General features: G+C 50.9%; 1 protein-coding gene across 5 annotated transcripts; it reads left to right on the top strand.

Annotated features, from left to right (window-relative positions):
• The first annotated feature begins 847 nt into the window (after positions 1-847).
• Positions 848-16,954, top strand: LOC8026409 (nascent polypeptide-associated complex subunit alpha, muscle-specific form). 5 transcript variants are annotated; one of them, XM_029991484.4, is made up of 10 exons: positions 849-1,392; positions 1,464-1,573; positions 1,739-1,792; positions 2,550-2,798; positions 3,788-3,985; positions 6,286-6,396; positions 7,229-7,365; positions 8,942-9,192; positions 14,214-14,266; positions 15,806-15,932. In XM_029991484.4, the coding sequence occupies exons 1-9, from the start codon at positions 1,136-1,138 to the stop codon at positions 14,218-14,220; spliced, it is 1,374 nt and encodes a 457-aa protein (XP_029847344.2). In that variant the 5' UTR covers positions 849-1,135; the 3' UTR covers positions 14,221-14,266; positions 15,806-15,932. The 5 variants fall into 5 exon arrangements, with proteins under 5 accessions (XP_029847334.2, XP_029847344.2, XP_040359832.1 ...); XM_029991474.4 differs by lacking the exon at positions 14,214-14,266 and having other exon boundaries at positions 848-1,392; positions 15,806-16,954; XM_040503898.2 differs by lacking the exon at positions 1,739-1,792 and having other exon boundaries at positions 850-1,392.
• The last annotated feature ends 21 nt before the right edge of the window (positions 16,955-16,975 follow it).

Below are 16,975 nucleotides of genomic sequence, written 5' to 3'. Positions count from 1 at the left end.
CTGCCTTCATGTCGAGGTGGAAAGAGCGAATGACCATTCTTCATGGACGTTGCGCATAGAATTTTAAATAAATTTTGCGCCACCAATATTGCTCCAATTTATTTTTTGTGTGTAAAATTTATTTTTTGACACGCGGGTCCTGACTTAAGAAAGAATTTTTTTTTTTTTTTTTAGGGGTCCTTTAACTGTCACACGGAGCGAACCGACGTCAACAGCTTTTGAAGCCGCGCCAAACGGCACCTAAACTCCCCTGTCCCAATGGAGCGAAGCCTGGCGTCTGCAGCAACGATCTAATGGATAGGCTCCCATTAGCTCTCGCGCTGCGTAATTCCAAGGAACACCACCAGAGGAGCCCTCTCAATGGTGGCGCAGCGCACGCAGCGGATCGGCCGCCGGTAAGAGGGAGCGCCTGGACGCAAAATCCGCACGGGCAAACTCCGGAGAGGCTGCACGGCCAAGAGCGGAAAAGCGCGCGCTCGGCCGTCGGCGGCTACCTCAGCAGTAGCGGAACGTGGCCCACGCCGGTGCGCCGCAGACGAACTAAGGGAGCGGACGAACGACATTCATGCTTTTCGCATTCACAACTCTCAAGAAATGCTTAGGTGTCCTCGGCAGGCACCCTGGCCACCCTGGCTACGTGCCTGGTTCGCGCGGTTCGCGCACGTTTGTTCGAAATGCAGTTCCAGAATCGCTGCATAGATGGCACCAGTCTATGCTCAGTTTATAATAGATATGTGTTCTGTGCCGAGCGTATGTACGAACTAGATGGCAGTCGTCTATAAACCGAAACTATTTGACAAGCTCGGTAATCATTTGAGGATTTGGGCGATCGGATCAGACCTTTGGGATAGGCAAACAAAACAAAAATAATTTTATCAAACAGTACTTTGAAATAATTACAGATTAAGAACTTGCAAAGGCATTGTTCACGGGGGCTTCGGTCCTTCCGTTCCGGGTTTTGTTTTTGTTTTGTTTTTCTGCGAAGGACTGACTGATTACCGCGATGGAGGGCCAGGGGATACAAGATGGGCGGTGTGGGCGACGCTCAGTGATGTGGTCAGTTCGATGAATGGTTCCCCCGAGCCGAGCACCAGCGAAGACGGACGCCCGCTGAGGACGCCGTGAATGCGCCGCGATGAACAGCCCCCTGGTCACGGACCCCGAGGAGGAGATGCGGCTACTCAAGGATAGGGTCCGACAGCTGGAGCTGCAAAACAAGCAGCTCCGTAAGAACCAGCGCTCGCCCGTCGACACGACGAGCAGCAAGGAACGCAAGCAGTCCAGAAACATGAGCATGTCGGACAACGACAAGTCGTCCAAGGAGAGCTCGCTCGAAGACCTGGGCATCATCGACGTGGACCGGTTGCTCGAGAACGACGACGACGAGACCTGGTAAGGGACGGGCCAAATTTGGAAGTTTATTCCGCCGGAACGCAGTCGGTGAGAGCGCCCTGTCCTAACAGGCTCTGCGACCCGTCCGAGCGGCCGTGGCCTATCGCCGACGCCAGCGAAGCCAAGGAGCTGGTCAACACGAGGATCTCGCTCGCCAGCAAGCTGGACGAGATCTCCCAGTGTGAGTACGCGTTTGCCTCGGCGACCGCCCCCGCAGGTTATCCGCCTGCGTAGTCTCCTTGCGTTGCAGAGAGTTTTATCGGGCTGCCGGGCGTCTGTACGAAGGCGCCTGGTTGCTGGCCCGGCCCTGTGCGCGGGGCACTCATCTCCGAAATCTTGTTTTCAGTGGCATCGAGAGCTCAGGAGCTGCGCGACATGCTTGCGCGCGTTAGGCATCCAGGTTGGTCTTGGACCCCCTATGTCGTCGTCGTCGTTGCTGTGCCGCTAATCCCCCTTGTTTTTGAGGCTGCTGTTTTTCTTTTGTTTTTTTGTTTTGCTATTTTTTGTTGTTGCTTTTGGAGTGACCGCTGGTGGGGAGTGTGGGGAGTGGGGTGATACCAGCACATTACGAATCTGGCGCATGCTAGCATACGCTGCATGCTTTGGTTTGAGTGCTGCTCGGAATGGATGCATCCGGTACCTTCAGTGGTCCCGACCTGCCTGCACCTTCTTCCGTGATCTACTCTTGGTCGTCGATCTACAGTCGGGCACTAATGAAACGTCAACATCAGAGCGCATGGCGACGTGGTCTCGAGTACATGCTGCGCTACCTGAGGGCCTCTGCAAACTGATAAAACTGCGAGGAGGTGTGCCTACTCCGACGTGCACTCCCTCGCAGCCCCTCCCTCCACTCCGCAGTCTTATGGGTTCCTACATAGCCTGTGGCATGTTTAGAACAGCCGAACAAGCTCCACCCACACAGCTCTGCTTGCCATGGCTGGAGGTTTCCTTTTCTCCGCTCGCTTACCCTCCAGCGTTAACTCTGCTAAAGCAGAAAAGAGTGGAGGGCCTTGTGGGAGGAGCATGTCCTGCTATTCTTAACTCGCGATAAGGCATAGCGTAACATGCGTCAAAGGCCACGCGTCCCGGCGTTCCGATAGTGCCTCCATCGGGATGAGCACCCTGGGTAGTCCGACCGACAGCCCTCTGGGTCGCAGGCCCCAGCCGTACCTTCGACTCCCGGACGTTTACGAGGCCTCGGAGGAAGCTACGTCCGGCGCTGGACTGGAACGCTCTGCCTACCATTAGCGCGGCGGAGAACGGGGCTCCGGCGGCAGACCACGACACACCGCGAGGTGTCTCGCCGGCACGCGAGGCCCCCCCTCCGGTCGTGCCCCTTCCGGAAGCGGCTGCAGTCCCCCTGGCCTCCGTCAATGTGCACGAAATCGTCAGGCTCCAAGGAGAGAGTAAGCACCCATTGCTTGTCATAAGCGTGGTGTATGTGGCACCGATGCAACACCAGCCTTCGTTTTTGTGCTCTCCCTCATTTGCAAATGCAAACAAACTGTTTTGTAGGATACTTGCACGGGGATCCCGTATTCAATCCCCACTTCCTCCCGTTCCTATCCAGATGAGCATTGTGCCGGCCAGTGGTCGTGCATCACCACTGCATGATGCGCATTAAAGACCCAGGCTCTAGTTGCTGCCAAGGCGAGAACGGCTGGGTGTCTCTTTCAAATGCCAGCCCTTGGCACGTGCTCGTTGCAATTTTGCCGTGCTTTAGCTCGGCGTGCACACTCAACGCTCACGAGATGCCCAAGCGTTGCCGAAGGTAGGAAGCTCGCGCTGAACGCGGGGCAACTCAAGCTCCTTCCTTCCGTTCTCATCTTGTCAGTTACTATAAAAAGCGACACAACTGGAGAAGCTTCTTTACGATTTAAATTGACGATGAAGTTGTGGAGATCTCGTTGTTGACATTGTCGTGGGGATTACTCCACGGTGATGACAGTCAAATGCCTCTCGTAGTCTGGACACGAGTGCTGCGCAAGCACTAGATTTAAGCTTGTGACAACATTCGCATAGCGGCTCCATGTCCAATCGCTGCAATAACGTGAATACCCAAACCCCATATCTGGAACTCGCGGTCGTGTGCCACTACTGCGTGATGCACGTTAAAAACCCCAGGCTAAAAAAAGTGCTGCACTGCCAAAATTTCTCATTTTCAGTGGAGACACCGAATGCCCATTGAGGCTGACTTCTCACCATCTGAACACGCACAAAAGACAGTTTCACGCCGACACTTCAACCGATGAAGCGTATCGAACGAAGTTGCTCGACCCCGTCTTCCTCAGAGTGGGTTACAGAAGCCAAAACTTTGGCAAATTTCTTGGGCGGCCCTCGCTCGATTTCCGAAGGGTAACTGAGGTGATGACGCGGCGATTTCCTACTTTTCCAGGCCTGCGGCTGAGCTCGCCCATGTGCTCCCCCAAGAGGGGATCCGGCGAGTCGGGTGGCAGACGGTCGAGTGCCGCAGACAAGGTTCTGCCGACCTCCGGGCTGCCTACAGGGTGCACAACGGGCGCCAGGCCTAGTGACCCTCGCCGGGAAGACTCGCCCTCCGACGGAGACGGCCTCGCCAGGGTGCCACTGGACGGTAAGAGCGCTTCAGAGGCCACCTTGTGCGACATCTGCTTGCTGTTGGTGGCGACATGCATCGTGATATTGGAGCCGACGTATCGCCAAAGCCAAAATCTGTTCCAACAATATCCGAGTTCTCCGGCAGAGTACATAATTGGTTCATTGGTTCATCTTGGCATCTAGAAAAAGACAAGGACGAGGCAAGCCGATAAAAAACAAAGTGCACATCTTGATGTGCGGAACAGGTGCCGAAAAAGACGACGATAAGGCTAATTGGATGGAGCAAGGTGCCTTGTTCCGCACACTGGAAAGTGTGCCCTGGTAAGCTTTCGGCGGCGCCTCTTGTCTCGGAAATGTTAAGGTCAGCTGTTTTGAGGCCAATGCTTTCCATACACCGTTATTCATCACTGGGCTGCCCCCCCCCCTTCCCTTTCGGCGGAAGTTTAGAAGTTTCGTGGTTTCCTTTGCGGCTCTTAGGCCGGGTCAGCCTGGCCAACCCCGAAATAGACCATCTGCTATATTCTCAAGTGCCCCTGCCCGCACTTGAGGAATCATGGGAACGGTGTTCCTTTAACTCCCTATTGATTACTATTTTCGAAAGAATTCCATGGTTACACAGTTTTGGGTGTAATTTGGAGTCACCCTGAACAAGCGTCGTATAGTGCCCAAGGACCTCTCGTATCACTTTTAAAATTTCTCTTCAATGTCAGCATTTTTTTTATACTATGCATGCAATCCACCTTTCGACCTGGCTGAGCTGCAGATATCTTACAATATTATCATTCTCTTGATTGTTATTTTAGCAGGAATTGCTTAAAACGCCGAGAATCCACAACAAAAACCAGGATTTAGCTCGGAGTTAGCGGGGCTGTTTATAGCATTTTTAACATTTCTAGCTTAATATCAGCATCTTTGAAGCTGTATGAGAGAGAATAATGTAAGAGATTGTGCAGCCCAGCCAGGTTGAAGGGTGGACAGCATGCACAGTATCGAAAACGCTGACATTGATGAGAAATTTTATAAGTGATACGACAGGTCCTTGGGCACTATACGACGCTTGTTCAGGGTGACTCCGATTTATATCCAAAACTGTGTAACCATGGAATTGGTCGAAAAATGATGATCACTAGGGAGCTGAAGGAACGCCGTTCCCATGATTCCTAAGGTGCAGGCCGGGGCGCTTGGGGGATTTAGCACATGGTCTATAGGACGCTAAACAGACCAGTCGGAGATGCGTTCCAGGGCCCGTTTGCTCGAAGCACTAACCGCGGCTAAAGTTAGCCGCAGTACCTAGGAGAGGGATTTTGAAATCACGTGACTGGGCTCGGTACGGATGCGGGGAAACATGGCGGTGCCCCAGTGAGTGAGCGCCGCTCGCTTTGGAACTAACATGTCGTTGTGGTTGCTATATCGGGCGCGTTAGTCACCAACGAATGGTGCAGGAAGCTTTCGCTTTGCCTTACCTCACTTAAACCGCAAAGCATGGGCAATGACATCGCCGCATATTTTAGACAGTGTTTCGATTCTGGGCATTCCTAAGCCTAAATGAACGCGATAATTGTCGGCATAGCAACGTCTTTGGAAAGCGGATTGTTGATAGCACACAAAAGCAGACGACGTCCCAACAAACCTTCTTGCTAAATTATCCAAGCACCGAGGTGCATGCTACGACTGTAGTTGCACGCGTCGCACGTGCTGGCGTCTGCAGTAGTAACCGTTCTAAAGCAAAAATTATAAAACAAATTTTGCCTTGCACGCGCGTTCTTATTGTGATTTTTTACTTCAAATCTTTTATAGGGGGAAGGCCAGCGCGCGTGAACCGTAGAATTACACTTCCAGCGTTCTCCTCGCGATGCTTGGATAATTTAGAAAAAAGTCTGTCGGGACGCTGTCTGCTTTTGTGTGCTATCAACAATCCGCTTTCCAAAGACATGGCCATGCCGACAATTATCGCTTTCATTTAGGCTTAGGAATGCCCAGAATCGAAACACTATCTAAAAAACGCGGCGATGTCATTGCCCATGCTTTGCGGTTTAAGTGAGGTAAGGCAAAGCGAAAGCATCCTGCATTATTCGTTGCTGACTAACGCGCCCGATATTGCAGCTACAACGACATATTAGTTCCAAAGCGACCGGCGCTCACTCACTGGGGCACCGCCATGTTTCCCCGCATCCCTACCGAGCCCCAGTCCCGTGATCTCAAAATCCCTCTCCTAGGTACTGCGGCTAACTTTAGCCGCGGTTAGCGCTTCGAGCAAACGGGCCCTGGCGTCCTAGTCGGAATGATTGGCTCAGTGTTTTTCCCGGCTGCCCGCAGGTGGTGCCCGTGCAGCCACACCCCCAACCCCCGACCTTGGAGGCTCTGCTGCGAGCAGTCCATACGGCTCCAACTCTTCCTTGCACCACGTGTCCCTGCTCCCCAGCAAAGGTGACAGAACCACTCTGCGTCGGCCATTAAGCGAGCTACAGGGTCCCGAGGCAGGATAGATGTCGCTGCTGCAGGCTGTTGAAGAGAGACGGCTGGCAAGGAAACTCGGAACTCGACGTTTGACATTGGGAACAAGGCGCTTGCTTAGCAGGCCTGTCGAGGAAATGCCAAAAAGGCCGTGTGTGAAGCCTGCAATGAATCATGGGATTGTCCTGTATGCTCCTCCTTGCTCCTGCAGCATCTACTACATGACATTGGAGAGAGAGGCTAGCAATGTTGCTCACCTGCCTTTGCCCGCTCTCCCGCGTTGCCTTTGTCGTCTGCTACAGTCGCCTCTATGCAGCCAGTTCCCATAATTTCCCATAATTGCTTGCAGTGCCAGCAGAGATTGCTGCACATATTGCAAAAGGTTTATTACTCCGTGCCTGCAGAGCAGACAGATTTCAGTGGCTCTTCCACTGGACTTTTACCAGGTGCTAAGGATCCTGGGGAGTCATGATCTTTTATGTGTTTTGTACTGCACCAAAAATTTTAGATGTATTTTGAAAGCCATTGGTAAATATTCATCTATCTGAATTACCTCTAGTTCTGAATCTCACCTTTCATATTTTCCCTTTTGCAAGCCTCCTCTCTCACACTCTGCTTGAAATAACCTTAAAGTTTACTCGAAGTGGCGGTATAAAGACGGGTGTGATGGCATCTATCTTTTTGGGTGCCATCACAAGACTGATTTCTAGAGCATTTAACTTGGTGTGTGGGTTTGGCCTGGGCTCGCAGTGTTCTGCATGGCCGGCTTGTGGCAGCGTGCTAAGCGTGCGTGTGGGCCTTGCAGGAGCAACGCGGAGGAGCCTGCCCAACCTGAGTCGAGTGCTGAATGGCCTCGGGTCCCACCCTGGCTCCGCAGTCACTGGCCAGCAGGCCACGCTAGGCGCCCCGAGAAGTCGGCTAGCTGTGCCCACTCAGCACGAGGTGGGAGAACGTGCTGGCTAATGGATCCCGGTTTTTCCACCCCCTAAATAAACGGCACATCGAAAAATGCCGGAACTTTGTGAGAATGCAACGCTAGCTGTGGTGACGGAATGCGAAAGTTTGAGATTGTGACATTACCTGGATCAAAAAGTAATACAGAAGAACAATATTTCTCTACAGGAAGACTTCCGCCTAACACCACATCCGTCAAAGCAAGAAATAGCATTGTGGGTGCCCGTGGCATCTGCTTCAGCGAAAAAGAAATTGCCAGCAAGAGAGAAAACAATAGTCTTTCTTGCTAACGGATCTTTTTTACCAAAATCTTCAGCACACCATACATTGAAGTGCCATTATGCATGGAAAAGATGCCACACATTTCCAGAATGGTCTGCTGAAGTATTGGCTCTTTCTTCCGGGTGATTTTTCAGCAGCCGCATTCCAGCGAGCAAGATTGTAGTGCCGAATATTTTGCGTTGCTTACAAGAGGCAAACACAAAGCGGGGATTTGACACGAGTGCTGCGTCGTTGTTTGGCTACGGTGCCTGAAAGGAGTTTTCCACGAGTGGGTTTAGCTTCCCTATTCCACCCACAACATGAAAGTGGTCCCAAAGTGGCAACAGACGACGTTGCAGAAGCCGGGGTGTCATGCTGTCGAATGTTGCAATCTCGTCAATTGGGTATAGAAGTTCCGAAAGAAAAAAAAAAACATCGCGGGAAAATGCGAGCGTGGCTGTCGTCGCGACGCCCCAACTCCCGGCTGCCAACACTTTAGTGGACTGCCAAGCTGGAAAGCGAGAGTGTGACCTGCGACAGAACAGCCGTCTGCTACATCCACTCGCGTTGCTGCGACACTGCCAGGATTGCGGCTGCAGACAACGCGACACTCTCTAGGACGCGGCAAACGCACCAGTCGCAGATGCGTTCCAGGCAGTGTTTTGCCTGGAACTTGTGCTAATCTGCGCTCTGCGTTGGTCTCTTTAGGTGGCGAAGACGGTCGAGCACTTTGGCCACATTATTTATAGTTATTGACAGAGTGAGAATCGCAGGGCATGTCTCTCCAGCACAAGCTCCATGGCTTCCGCCGTGCGCTGGCTGTTGGCATGTGCTCGAGGTACATGGGATGCCCTAGTGCCGTTGAAGGTAGAATGCTCGCGCTGGGAGGCGGGACAGCCGAGGCTCCTCCCTGCCAGTGGCTGTAAACCCCTTTCGTGGTTACAAACACAAGGTGTGTCTTGCCTCCCAAGAGACTTCCAGCCGTTTTGGCGGGCTTTCTGAGCCCGTTGGCACGAGATTCCTGGGACGGCGAAGACGAAAGGGGATCGGTCATCATATAGGAGCATAAGTTCCAACAAATCTTGTAAACCGGTCCATTGACTAACGACCTGGAGAACTGGTTATCAAATATTTGACACGACATTGTAAGAAGCGGCACTATTGTAGATATCGTTTGTGCCCTTATTTGACCGAACGTTTACAGGGACTCAAAACGCAACGGTGCCTTTTTTCGGCGATTTTAGAAAAAGTGTTTATGGAAAGTGTCGGGTGAGGTTGGCAGCTGGCCTTGGTGTGGTCGCAGGTTCCAGGCCGCTCCGCGTTGCCGGCACCGCGCCCCACCCGCAGCCGGTCGTCCTCGGTGGCGTCGACGGGGCTGCCCGCGGCCTCCCCACTCCCTAGGGGAGGTCGGCGCTCGGAGCAGTTCCCCCCGAGGCCCGAGCAGACGGAGACGACGCCCCTGCGGCTGTCCCTGGCTCCGAGGAACGCCACCCCAGCCACCCAGCCCCGGTCGGGCCTGCCCCGGCCCTCCCGGATCCCGCCACCCACCAAAAGGTGAGCTTTGCGCCGTGAACGTGTCGCCAGAGCTTTGCATGTCAGTGTCACGAGTGCCACGAGCACCCGGGGGTCCGATTTTGGTCACTGCCAGAGCAAAACCTAATTTGCATCGCGCGGAGCAAACGAAAATAGCATTTGTAGACGCTTCATCTGCTAACGGTAGCATAGAATGCGGTTCCTCTGCTACAAGGCGCCGTCTGCGAACATAGCGGAAAAAATGTTGTCCATCTGCTACGAACCGAGGGCCACGGCAAAGTGAGATTGTACAGAGGCTGAAATTGTGATCATCCACTTTTTTGTCTATAACTTCTTTCGGAAGCCGTAGACAACCAGCGATTCGGTTGCAAATTTCAAGCTGTTCTGCTGCCGTACACAAGCTGACATCGACCGGTGAACGAAAGAGCTCTAAGGACAAGCACATCAGGGGCCACGAGAGCTCTCGTGCTGTTCGTACATCGAGAAAACGTTTTCCCCAAAAAATTGCCAGATTTTGAAGTCTTGAACGGGTCGCAAATGCTACATGGGTCGATTACACGGAAGTTGTACACCACGTCCAATCAGCAGTCGAGAACACTCTCAATATAACCGAAGTCGTACCGCTGGAGCAGTGCTTGTGGCACCCACAAACTGCACTGTAACTGGTTTGTTCACTGAGTGGATCCCTAATTAACTGCACTTATCAGTTCTAATCTTGACCAGAAGCATTGTCTGCCATAAGTGCAACAACACAATAGGTGCAGCAACTATGGGCCTTGTCATTATGCAACAGAATAAGCGAGTGATGTCAAAATGCCATAGGCTGCGTGTCAGGCTGTGGCATTTTCCCCAGGTCGCGGGTTCGAATCCCGGCCGAGGTGCCCACAATCCGACGGAGGCTTATTGCGGAGAAGGCGCCGTATAACCGAGCTTTCGGTTGCACATTAAAAGATCCGCAGTTGTAAATGGTCAGCTAGAACGAGAGGGACAAACACAGACAGGGAGAAACAGAGACATACACACCGCTGACTATCAACTAAGACTTTATATTTCTTCTTCATCACTGTGACCCACAAATTCACACCTAAAGTAATGCCAATGAATGACCCTAAATCCTTACAGTACACTACTAAATGAAAATACTGATTAAATAATATTAAATTAAAATTGAAACTAATTAATTACATTAAATTATTAATTATTAATTTTGGTCCAACCCACAGACCACCGCCGAAACATATCCCTCCTAGTCCCTTTCACGGCGCCGTGCCACACTGCAAAAACTGCCTTTCTTTCTTGCTGACCGTGATGGAGGGCATGCTCACGCAGTCGTCGCCGGTTTGCTCAATGGCCAGGGCCTCGAGGATCTCGCGCGCGAAAGCATTCCTGTGTCTGTTAATAATGGAGACGCTACTAAACCGTGGCCTGCACCCGCACATGCGGCAATGGGCAGCAAGGTGCCCAGCTCCCGTGCCTTGCACCGACGCCGCGTGCTCCCTGACTCTGTCGTTAATGCAGCGTCCCGTCTGCCCAATGTAGCAGCTCCCACATGACATAGGAATCTTGTATACCACACCGGTCTGGCACATGGTGTACTTATTCCTGTGTGCAGTATTGCAGGTTGGCTGGCGGTTCGTGGCCCGATTTACTTGGCGGCACATAGAGTTCCCTCTGTTCGGTGCCGAGCACACCACGCTGACGTTTTGTCGTGCAGCGATCTTTTTGAGCCGGTGGGTGACACCGTGGAAATAGGGGACTACTGCGAAGTTCGCTCGTGAAGTCTGTCTGTCTCGCTCGGTACTGGGTGATCCTCTTGAAAATTTCCTGCAAATTGCCTCACATACGGCTCCAAGGAGGACACCTGGGTACCCGGAGTCACGAAGCCGGGCCATCTGCTTCTGAAAGCTGGCGTCAGCTTGATGGTTGCATGACTTGCGCAGCGCTGACACGAGTGCCGTGTTGGCAACACTCCGTTTTACGGTTTTCGAATGGCAGGACGCAAACGGAAGAAAACCTTTACTGGAACGAGGTTCGTACCTCCAGCATACATGTCCATCCTTAAACTCAAGTGCGAGGTCCAGGAACTTAATAGACTTGCCCACGGGTAGTTCATGAGTGAAGAGCAGGTCGGGGCAACATTCGTGGAATGTTTTCATGATCGTGCTCCTGCATCCGTTTTCGTCACTTTCGATGTCTGTGCTGCACAGGATCAAGAAGTCGTCCACGTACCTGAAGATGGCTTTTACTCTAGCATCGTTCAGTGTCGACTGGATGTGCCTACCACACGCCGCCAAGAACAGATCACATAGATGTGGTACCACTCTAGACCCAATGCATATCCCACTTCTTTGGACGTAGTCTAGACCTTCATACGAGATCACGGTCGCCGTTAAATATACCCCGAGCAGTTCCAAGAAGGCGTCTATGCTAATCCCTGCTGCGGTTTGAAAAGGCGTTACGCCGTGTTCCTCGATGGTCTCTCGTAGAATTGGTATGAGGCTAGTGTGAGGAATAGAATAGTACATATCCTGGATGTCGATGGAAAATCCAGATACTACCTGGGATCCATGTACTTGAAGATAGGCAATGAGCTCTTCTGAGTTGGAAATTCTGTACGGGTCATCGCAATGCACCTGGGACAGGTGCTTTGCAAGATACGTTGACACATGAGCTTGCCAGGTTTTCCTTTCGGAGACAATGGCACGAAACGGTACCCCCACCTTATGTGTTTTGGCCGAGAAGAAAACGTCAAGGTGACCGCCCTTCGTAGCCTTCACTTTGGTGCCTAGGCTGGGTAGATTGTGATCTTCAAGCAGCCGCTTAACGGCAAGCTTCGCTTTTTGGCCTCGTTTCCCATCAACCTGGATGAAGTTCTTTGCTACCGCAGCATTGGCCTTCTCTCCGTAGGTCCCAGCATCAAGGATTACGAAACCTTCCTTATCTGAGACACAAAGCCGAAGATCTTTGCTTCGTAGTTCTTGTACCGCGCTGCCAAAGCCCAAGCCTGGACGTGCCGAGCACCTTTGGCTTGCGAAGCACTCAATGGCTTCCGTGATGATTTGTGATTTCTGCTCTTCGTGAGCTCGGGACGCAATGGTGCGAACAAGGGCAACCTTGTCTACCGCCTCTAGCTGCGGTGGTGCAGCATACTTCGGTCCTTGTTCGAGAATAGATGTTGTCGCTTCTGAGAGATGGACGTGACCAAAGGTCTGGAGTGGCCATCTTTTGGCGTGTTCTTCTTTCCTCAGTGCGAGATGTTGCTTCAGGGCAGGAAGAAACCAGGTGTGGTAGGCACATCCAATCCACACTGAACGATGCTAGAGTAAAAGCCATCTTCAGGTACGTGGACGACTTCTTGATCCTGTGCAGCACAGACATCGAAAGTGACGAAAACGGATGCAGGAGCACGATCATGAAAACATTCCACGAATGTTGCCCCGACCCGCTCTTCACTCATGAACTACCCGTGGGCAAGTCTATTAAGTTCCTGGACCTCGCACTTGAGTTTAAGGATGGACATGTATGCTGGAGGTACGAACCTCGTTCCAGTAAAGGTTTTCTTCCGTTTGCGTCCTGCCATTCGAAAACCGTAAAACGGAGTGTTGCCAACACGGCACTCGTGTCAGCGCTGCGCAAGTCATGCAACCATCAAGCTGACGCCAGCTTTCAGAAGCAGATGGCCCGGCTTCGTGACTCCGGGTACCCAGGTGTCCTCCTTGGAGCCGTATGTGAGGCAATTTGCAGGAAATTTTCAAGAGGATCACCCAGTACCGAGCGAGACAGACAGACTTCACGAGCGAACTTCGCAGTAGTCCCCTACATCCACGGTGTCACCCACCGGCTCAAAAAGATCGCTGCACGACAAAACGTCAGCGTGGTGTGCTCGGCACCGAACAGAGGGAACTCTATGTGCCGCCAAGTAAATCGGGCCACGAACCGCCAGCCAACCTGCAATACTGCACACAGGAATAAGTACACCATGTGCCAGACCGGTGTGGTATACAAGATTCCTATGTCATGTGGGAGCTGCTACATTGGGCAGACGGGACGCTGCGTTAACGACAGAGTCAGGGAGCACGCGGCGTCGGTGCAAGGCACGGGGGCTGGGCACCTTGCTGCCCATTGCCGCATGTGCGGGTGCAGGCCACGGTTTAGTAGCGTCTCCATTATTAACAGACACAGGAATGCTTTGGCGCGCGAGATCCTCGAGGCCCTGGCCATTGAGCAAACCGGCGACGACTGCGTGAGCATGCCCTCCATCACGGTCAGCAAGAAAGAAAGGCAGTTTTTGCAGTGTGGCACGGCGCCGTGAAAGGGACTAGGAGGGATATGTTTCGGCGGTGGTCTGTGGGTTGGACCAAAATTAATAATTAATAATTTAATGTAATTAATTAGTTTCAATTTTAATTTAATATTATTTAATCAGTATTTTCATTTAGTAGTGTACTGTAAGGATTTAGGGTCATTCATTGGCATTACTTTAGGTGTGAATTTGAGGGTCACAGTGATGAAGAAGAAATATAAAGTCTTAGTTGATAGTCAGCGGTGTGTATGTCTCTGTTCCTCCCTGTCTGTGTTTGTCCCTCTCGTTCTAGCTGACCATTTACCTAAATTATGTACCAACTAGCTCAACTTCAGCCTGTTATCCGCAGTTGGTTCAAATTAGTCCTCCGCCGGGGCGTGCCGGTTGCCCTTCGATGGTTTGGCATGTAAATCCCCCATATTTTACTTTGTGGTTCATCCTGGTGCATCCTTCTTTGTTTTTAATCCCATTATTGGAAACTGTTTTTTTATGGCTGCTAGAAAAGTTAACCTAGTGATACTGAGCCGTCGCGAAAATTTGAATGTTGCCTCGGGTTTTGAAAAGCTTGCCCATCAACTTTTCTAGTGTGTCGCTCAAGTATGCTTTGTGAAGTTTTGGCCTTAATGGTGAATTCTCTGCATGTTGGCTCGATGCCCTATTTTTATGATACCATTTGCAACCTGGAATGTGCTGACGAGAATGTTGACATGTTGCTTGCATTTTTTTATTTTTCGTTCAGATTTTAGAGGTGCATGATGCTGTTGTTTGGTGGACGACAACCTCTTTTTTATTGTAAGTGTCCGTTGCCTGTCGAACCTTACCATTGCTCTTATTCGTGTTGCTTGGGGTTCTGCGGTGTAAACTGTGCAATACAGTGGAACTGTCGGGTGTTGAGTTACAAGGTCGTGCTATTCGTAAACAGAACACAGCTTGTTTTTCGCAAGTGAGCTGCATTATATTGTTATCTGGCACGACAACTACGAAGGGGGAGATCATCTTGGGATAAAGCTGCCCTTCTTCGCAATGCCTGTGCTTTGGGTGATTTGTGTTGATGACGCATGGTGTAGCTCTAAAGCCCTTGTTCCACCGGAGAACCAAACAGCAACATCCGACCAACTTCAAGCACCACGCAGGCAAACATATCTCTGGAAGGCTTGAGATCGCTCGCGCTTACTTCACGAGCACCGAGAGATTGCGAGCCTGCGAAAGGTACCTTTGCCTGCACACTGCATATGCACGAAGTTGGTCAGTGTGGGTTGTTGCTGTTAAGGGGGGACACTGGCTAGAGGTTGAACTTCTGAACTACCCAAGTGATCGGAATGAAATTCGCAGGGCAGATTCAACTCCAAATGTAGGTTTACTGTGCAAACTTTCAGCTCTCTAGGACAACTTTACATACCTGCATAAGAAGATGTGTCGCTCTTCGTTAAGAAATCTATGATATGTAAATGCAGCTATTAAGCATCGTCTTAACTTCTTGAATATAAAGTAAGGGATGTGGTACTTCAGTCTATCTAGTTTTTATAACTCAAATGTAAATATTTCAGGAAGAGTGATTATTTCAAAATATGAGATGCATATGTGTCCCATGTCAATTTTTGAAAACATTGTTTTTTCTCACTGAGGACTTCAACTGAAAACAAAATAAAGTAGATAACCCAATTCCCCCAGTAAATTTCAGTTCGGAAACATATAGATAGTGATATCAGAATAAGCTTATCTTCGAACAAAAGATTCCTTCGTATGAAATTCGCAGCAAAAAGCGGAACTGAGAAAAATGCATTCAAACATTGCACTCCTTTACTTTGTTACTGCCTCACAATGTGTCGAAAATATTTTATATCAACGTACCTATTTGGCACATGGTTATGAAATTTAGGGAAAGGGTGTATAATATGTTTTTAATACCAAAAACCTCAAAATTGAAAAATGTATTTTTTCAAACAATTTAGAAACTTAGGCCCATGTTCCCCCTTAAAACTCAAGTGGGACTAGAGCATAAGTATGCCACTGACAAAAAACCTCCAAGATGAGGTTTGCGAGGGCAGGTCTAGCGATTGACACGCACGTTTGTGTAGCTCACAACTGCATAAGGATGATGTCACCAGCTCCTATTCTTCAGGGTATTTCACCTAATATATGTTGGAACTAGCGACACTTGAGGTTGTCATTCGAGTTCTCTTGAAAGTTATGCGGGTGCAAATGAACCCCGTTAAATGAGTAGCTGTGCGTCGATCAAGGCGTAGTCTCTCCGAGGAGCGCCGTCTGTGCAGTTAATTTCGTGTCCTCTCATTGGTTCACAGTTTTAACCTTCGATTTGATTGGCCACAGGTCTGGCATCCCGGCGTTGGCGTCCAATGCTGCAGCGACTCTGCGGTTTGCAGAAGCAGACGACGACTGGAGCGACGGCTGTTACTGATGCACGGCCCCCCAAGCTTTGTTCCACCGTTTATCAAGAAACCGCAAGAGCCTGTTGTGCGGGTCAGGATTAAAGAGAGAATAAACATGTAAGACAAGGACAACGCAACCACATCTTTCAAGAAAGATCTGGTTGTGTTGTCCTTGTCTTGCATGTTTATTCTTTCTTCAATCATGGTTTCAAGTTTTTAAAGTTTTACGCATTTTTGTTTGAAAACCTCCCGACGGGAGAAAGCCGATTTTTGCTAAGGCGGCCACTGCTAGGCCCACCGCTACTTCCCCACCGCCTTCCGGTGCAACCTCCCAGGAGGAGCGTTTAATCCTCGCAACAGTGCCAACAGCGGTAAGGAGAAAACGTGTCGCGTGGGGGCAGATATGATTTAGATACCTATGAATGTTCCTCAACGTCGAGTGGTTGCCACTCGACTGAATGTCTAGAGCAGAGTGTGAGTTTGCCTTCCGATCTCGGAGAGGCATCTCGAGTTGTTCGCAAGAGTCCGAGTGTTTGTACGCGAGGTTTAAGAAGCCGCAAAAGCGAGCACCGTCGATCGTTCCTCGTTTTTGGACGCTGGAAAACCTTCGGTGAAGGTTCTTGCACGCGACAGCGGGCTAAACGAAACGCACAGGGTTGCGCAGAGCCGCAGTTTTTCGACCGGCGGCGTCCCCAGACATTTTGTTCCTCCCCTTTGGTGGCGAGTGTGTGTAACCTTTTGCTCATTTTTTCTAGTTGTGTGCGAGACGTGGGCAGCCAGACTCAAGTGCGTTGCGGGGGGGCGGAGCTAGGGCGATGTCATGTGATATATTTATGGACGGCTGCTGGTCTGCCTGCTCTTTTGTTCGGAGAAACGTTGACCCAAACACGTTTTCCTGCGCGGGTTTGCCGCGAGGTGCTTTGTTTTGCTTCTTTTACTGCGAGAGTTTCCTCGCACGTTGGGGGGAGGGGGGTAGCCTAACCCGGGTGTTAACTGCTGGTCAAGCTCGAGCCTGCAGTTGTTGCTGGATGCACTGTATATACGTTGCATGCTTTTTTTTATGGGGTACAAATAAAAAGGTAAGCTCGAACAACCCCGCACCTCTGAGTTA

Source organism: Ixodes scapularis, unplaced genomic scaffold, assembly GCF_016920785.2.
Source record: "Ixodes scapularis isolate PalLabHiFi unplaced genomic scaffold, ASM1692078v2 PGA_scaffold13__105_contigs__length_92229423, whole genome shotgun sequence".
Taxonomy (NCBI): domain Eukaryota; kingdom Metazoa; phylum Arthropoda; class Arachnida; order Ixodida; family Ixodidae; genus Ixodes; species Ixodes scapularis.
The sequence above is the reverse complement of the archived record's forward strand: the minus strand, read 5'-3'. Positions and strand labels throughout refer to the sequence as shown.

Coding starts and splice junctions, on each gene's coding strand:
- LOC8026409 (XM_029991474.4), top strand. CDS start 1,136: ATGAACAGCCCCCTGGTCACGGACCCCGAGGAGGAGATGCGGCTACTC. Junction 1,574..1,738: donor GCTGGACGAGATCTCCCAGT/GTGAGTACGCGT, acceptor TCTTGTTTTCAG/TGGCATCGAGAGCTCAGGAG. Junction 6,397..7,228: donor GTCCCTGCTCCCCAGCAAAG/GTGACAGAACCA, acceptor TGGGCCTTGCAG/GAGCAACGCGGAGGAGCCTG.